Source organism: Chenopodium quinoa, unplaced genomic scaffold, assembly GCF_001683475.1.
Source record: "Chenopodium quinoa cultivar QQ74 unplaced genomic scaffold, ASM168347v1, whole genome shotgun sequence".
Classification (NCBI taxonomy): domain Eukaryota; kingdom Viridiplantae; phylum Streptophyta; class Magnoliopsida; order Caryophyllales; family Amaranthaceae; genus Chenopodium; species Chenopodium quinoa.
In genome coordinates this window covers 655,090-661,044 of record NW_018744835.1, presented here as the reverse complement: position 1 = coordinate 661,044, position 5,955 = coordinate 655,090, and the positions used below count along the sequence as shown (strand labels likewise).

General features: G+C 36.7%; 1 protein-coding gene across 3 annotated transcripts; it reads left to right on the top strand.

Moving 5' to 3' along the window:
* On the top strand, nucleotides 1–4,965 carry LOC110704428 (pentatricopeptide repeat-containing protein At5g39980, chloroplastic-like). 3 transcript variants are annotated; one of them, XR_002507935.1, is made up of 3 exons: nucleotides 1–711; nucleotides 3,552–3,640; nucleotides 4,488–4,965. XR_002507935.1 is itself a non-coding variant. In XM_021882208.1 (2 exons), the coding sequence occupies exon 2, from the start codon at nucleotides 1,252–1,254 to the stop codon at nucleotides 3,259–3,261; it is 2,010 nt and encodes a 669-aa protein (XP_021737900.1). In that variant the 5' UTR covers nucleotides 24–711; nucleotide 1,251; the 3' UTR covers nucleotides 3,262–3,409. The 3 variants fall into 3 exon arrangements, 2 of the variants coding, with proteins under 2 accessions (XP_021737900.1, XP_021737899.1); XM_021882208.1 differs by lacking the exons at nucleotides 3,552–3,640; nucleotides 4,488–4,965 and adding an exon at nucleotides 1,251–3,409 and having other exon boundaries at nucleotides 24–711; XM_021882207.1 differs by lacking the exons at nucleotides 3,552–3,640; nucleotides 4,488–4,965 and adding an exon at nucleotides 1,242–3,409 and having other exon boundaries at nucleotides 24–711.
* The last annotated feature ends 990 nt before the right edge of the window (nucleotides 4,966–5,955 follow it).

The following is a 5,955-nucleotide window of genomic DNA, read 5'->3' as shown; positions in this document are numbered from 1 at the left end:
GTATTATTGTATTAGTAGTAAATTGGGGGTTTTTTGTTTAATGAGAGAGAAAGGTAATTGATGAGAATGTTAATAGATGTAATTAGGGATAAAATTGTAATTTTTATCATTTAAGCCAAAAGCCAACCCAAAAAAGCTACTCTTACTAGTTTTTGGCGAAAAAGCTGGCTTTTTAGCCAACTTAAAAGCCAATTAATCAAACATATATTTTGGCTGTTTGACCACGTCTAAATGCCAAAAGTCAAAAAGTATACAAAAAGCAATCAAAAAGCTACTTATCAAACAACCCCTCTTTTTGTCATTAACCTAGCAAAAAAATAAAAAAAAATAATAAAAAAAAACTACTGGGTCATACAGGTACTTGAGTCATTCAAAGCTCAGCCCCATGACCCGACCCATTACCTGAATACTTTCACGGGCCGGGCACCCAGCCCAAAAAATTAAAAAAAAGTCTCAAATTATCCGTCGGATATTGTTCGGGTCAGTGGATTATCAGGTCAGGTCAATCAGATCGGGTTTTTTTTGACACCCCTAGTCACAACTGGTCCAATCTCTGGCCATCTGGGTACTAAATTTTAAATTTCCGATTTTGGACCGTGAACAACTCACTTTTACGCAGCAACTCTTTCTCTACCCCTCCTTCATTGAAGCATATTCTGACCTTCCTTTCTTCCATTGAAGCAGCTCTCCACCATTGAAGTACCTTCTGAGGTAAGCTGTTTTTTTTTTTTTTTTTTTTCTTTTTTCTATTTGTTTGTTTTTATTCATTGAATTTCAATTTCACAATAGGGTTATCCTTAATTGAATGGTCACTTTGTCAGTATAGTCAATTTAGGGTTCTTCTAAAGTAGATTATTAAACTATTGGTTATTATTACTGAAGTTGAAGATAGATTATAGCGAACAATATTGTTAATATTCTTAAGCGAGAAAAAATTTATGTGAAATTAGAGCTTAATTTTATAATTGACTCAAATTTGGTCGATAATGTGTTGTAAGCTTTCGCTTATATTCCTCAATGTTAGGGTGGAAGTATGAATTTGAAACTTTTCGGCAGCTTCCCTCTTGCCCTTTCCTTGGAGACGGGCTTGTGTGCCTAAATAAATCAAATATAGAGTATGAGTTCCCTTTTCATTTTCTTGGAAAAAATGGATTATTGTGAAGTAAGGGAGCGGATTTGTCGTAATGTATGGTTGTCTAGCTCTAATCTGTTAATAAGATCTCTAAAATGGGTTTGTTTAGTTTATGTAGGATGCTTGATAGTACTTTGTTGATGGTGGATGGAGGTGTTCTTGCAATTGCACACACTCAACGAATTTCCACTTTTAAGAACATCATTCATGGACATAGAACTCGATGTAGTCTCACACGAACCTCATTATCTTCAACCAAAGATGTTTGGACCAGGTTACTGTCAGAGGCAGCCCCTTCGCCATCATCTACTTCTTTTTCACAGCAACCACCACAAACATACCGCCAAAAGCAACCACAAAGAAACACTTTCTTAGACCACAGCGTAGACATGGATGATTTGTTGAAATCCATTTCGCAAACTGCAGATGAGGGAGAGTTGTTTGCTCTTTTGTCACCTTATAAAGGCAGGCAACTATCTGTTCGGTTTATGGTTTCTCTTCTTTCTCGGGAATCAGATTGGCAACGGTCAATTGCATTGCTTGATTGGATAAATGATGTTGCTTTATATTCTCCATCAGTGTTTGTTTACAATGTTGTTATCCGTAATGTGCTTCGGGCAAAGCAATGGGAGGTTGCACATGGCCTGTTTGACGAAATGCGACAGAGAGCATTGGCCCCTGATAGGTTTACTTACTCGATGCTTATTACCCAATTTGGGAAAGAGGGCTTGTTTGATTCTGCACTTTCTTGGCTACAGAAGATGGAGCAGGATCGCGTGTCTGGTGATCTTGTTTTGTACAGTAACTTGATTGAGTTGTCTCGTAAATTGAGTGATTATTCCAAAGCAATTTCTTTGTTTTCAAGGTTGAAGAGGTCCGGTATTAGGCCTGACCTTGTGGCTTACAATACAATGATTAATGTGTTTGGGAAAGCTAAGTTGTTTTGTGAGGCTCAGGATCTTTTGAAAGAAATGAAAGAAAATGGAGTAAAACCAGATACAGTTAGTTACTCGACACTTTTGAATATGCATGTGGAGAATCATAAGTTTGTCGAGGCATTGTCTGTGTTTTCTGAGATGAGTGAGGCTAAATGTGTTCTTGACCTCACTACCTGCAACATTATGATAGATGTTTATGGACAGCTTGATATGGCCAAGGAAGCTGATCAGCTTTTCTGGAGCATGAGAAAGATGGGCATTGAACCTAATGTTGTTAGTTATAATACACTTTTGAGAGTGTATGGAGAAGCCGAGCTTTTTGGTGAAGCTATACATCTTTTCCGCTTGATGCAGAAAAAAAATATTGAACAGAATGTTGTTACCTACAATACCATGATAAAAATATATGGCAAATCCCTTGAGCACGAGAAAGCTGGAAATTTGGTTCAAGAGATGCAAAAAAGTGGGATTCAGCCAAATGCAATTACATATTCAACCATAATATCTATATGGAGTAGGGCTGGGAAATTGGATCGTGCTGCCAAGTTGTTTCAAAAGCTTAGGAGTTCTGGTGTTGAAATTGACCAGGTTCTGTATCAGACTATGATAGTGGCTTATGAGAGAGCAGGATTAGTTGCTCATGCAAAACGGCTGCTCCATGAGCTTAAGTGTCCAGACAATATCCCACGAGATACTGCAATAACTATTCTTTGCAGTGCTGGAAGGATTGAAGAAGCCACATGGGTCTTTCGACAGGCATTTGATGCCGGTGAAGTGAAGGATATCTCTGTATTTGAGTGTATGATAGAACTGTATTCGAGAAACAGGAAATATTCAAATGTCATAGAGGTGTTTGAAAAGATGAGAGCAATTAGATACTTCCCCAATTCAAATGTCATCGCTCTTGCCTTGAATGCTTATGGAAAAGTCAGGGATTTTGAAAGGGCTGATTTAGTCTATCGGGAGATGCGAGAAGAGGGCTGTATTTTCCCCAGTGAAGTTCATTTCCAAATGTTGAGTCTGTATGGTGCAAGAGGTGACTTTGAGACTGTGGAATTACTTTTTGAGACGCTGAATTCCGACCCAAACATAAACAAGAAGGAATTGCATCTTGTTGTTTCTAACTCATATAAATCAGCTAAAAGACTCAGTGATGCTGCTAGAATCATCAATGAGATGACTGACAAATAAATCTTGATCACCACAAAAAAAATGTATATGCTCAGTTTTGTACATTGCCTTGGCCTTAGTTTGTTACAGACTTGTGTTGTACTCCTGTAGATGGTGTATATGTTCTCTAAACCCACACTTAATACATATTTTCTTTCATTTTCTCTCTCTCTCTGTCTTCTGTTTGCAAATTTTTGAGTAACAACTAACAGATATGTTCTCATGAAATCGAGATTGTTAATTCTTTTTAGTATGGAGTAATAATATTGTCAGAAATATTATCCTCCTCCCCTTTTTCCTTGTTCTGTCAGGTAATTGCTCTGTTAGAAAGATCTCCATTGAAGCTTAAATTACACGGCTATGGTCTCTGAGCACCCTCCTCTAGCATCTGAAGCAACTGGTAATTATCTGCCTCTATACCTCTTCTAGGGTTGACAATTGAATTTGATTAATCAAATTAGTGCTCGAATGCTTTTGCAAAATTAGTACCCATTGTGGGATTTTTGCTTTCCAGAATGTTGATTGGTTCCATCAAATTACTAGTTTAATTTTGATCTTTTGCTCCTGAGAAAGAATGTTGATTGGTTCCATTCAACTCTTGTTTTAAATGAAAATATAATCTGTACATCTCTTTTGATCATCATCGTTTGTCCAGCAACTGTGTTTTACAGCTTGTCTTCTCTATTTCAATATGAATTGTGTTTTAATTTGAGGTGTTGATAATTATGAACAGGAAATAAGTTTCATTTTGATTTTCTTATATTTTGGTTAATGCATAGCTAAAGTAAATGAGCTTGATCACAACAACTACTGTTAAACCAAAGTCTTTTTTCCAGAAGGAATTGTTCAATTGCATAATCTGATAATCTATATTTCCTGTGTTCATCCACATATCGCTTTCCTTCGCCCGCTTGTGTCCAATCATGCTCTTGCATACCCACTTTCTTCATGTCAGCACTCCTTTCATCTAAGTGAATGTATCTGATCATTAAATATACGAATATGCTTTAGTTTGAATTAGTGTTTGTTGCTTAGTTCTTGGGAAGTTAGGTTACTTTTTCTTTTGGCTACTACATTTCTAACAAACTTATACTTTATGTAAATTTTAAATGAGCGTTGGAAATATCATTGTAATCACATATTTCATGTTTTAAGCAGGAAGTTGACAGTAAAATAATATCATGAAATTCCTGATCTCTTACATTTCCTCAGCATGTAATTGACAGTGTTACCATTGGATGTTGCAGTGATTGCATTCTCATTGGTGAAATTAACGCTTGTAGTTTGGCATAGGAGCATTAAAGAACCATGTACGAAGAGCAAAGGGTGACATCACAAAGACGAGTCTATGCATCTGTAGCTGAAGCTGAAGTTGATACTCTGATGTGCTCTTCCCATTGACATGCTTTTCTGTAGGAGAGATGTGTTGGATCTGTATTTTCTCTCTAAAAGTTACTAGGATTGTGAACGTCATACCATTTTGCACAAATATTCCGTATGTTAGCAGATGAAATGAGATACAGAGTGCTAGATTATTAGTTCAGATTTTGTTTGGTATATTGAATCACGTTTTACCATTTAATTTGTAAATTCTAGATCAGGTTGCTTGCTATTGTGTTGCTGGTCAAGAGTTTGCTTGGAGTTGCTGTAATTCAAGCCTTTATTTGCGGATGACCCTATTTGCAAGACCAAAGATAAATTTTAATTTTCTATGTGATATCAAGTTTGGACTATTGATTATTTGACTTGAGTCTACTTTGCGTTATTCTCAAGAGTTTTACTAGCAATTGACATCAAGTTAGGATTACGGAGTATTTATCTATTTACCTTTGCATACTACTCAAGCCCGGTTCAATTCACCTTATTTCCAATGCACAAGTGTGACCCCAAATATCTCTAATTTTCTTTAATAATAGTAAAATTATGATATGTTTACATTAACAATATACATTAAGACGAATTTAAAAACATCTCATGAAGTAATATTTGTTTTATGTATTCGTAAAAAAAATTTGGTGAAATTTGGAACGAAAAATAACCTATAAGTTACTCTCTCCGTTTCTTTTTATTTGTCTCGTTTTTACTTTTGTACTTCCTGTATATATTCAAACATCAATATTTTCGAGAAAATACAAGTTAATATCCTATATTAACAAAAGTTGTTAATATTAAGGGTAAGTTTGTAAATTTAGCAGCCACACCCCTTTCTCTCCCTTCTATCACCACCGCACAATCACTAGTACCACATGCCGCACCACCGCACGATCATTAGCTTCACCAGCCGACCACCGCACAATCACTAGAACCACCAACCGACCTAACCATTAACACCACCATTCGACCGCAGCACCAGCACGAGCAAATTCATTTCCCTAAGTGGTTAGTATGGGTCCAATTTACATAATTTGCTACTAGGGTGTCTTTTCTTTGGTCGGCCTATCGGCCTGCCAATTTAGAGCCGTGAAGGTGGTCGATCTTGGACATGGCCATGGGAGGGGAGGAGAAAAAAGGAAATGTAGGTAGAGATACTATAAAAATTAGAAAATCATCAAGATTGAAATGTATGAATAACGCTGTGACGTGTTAAGAACACTGTCTTAAGAAGCAAAATTCGCCCCGACTATGGTGCAATCGGAGATGGCGTTGCCCCCAAAGATTTAACACAACGATCCCTCTTAATGTGCACTCAAAACGAGAGATTAGGAACTCACAATA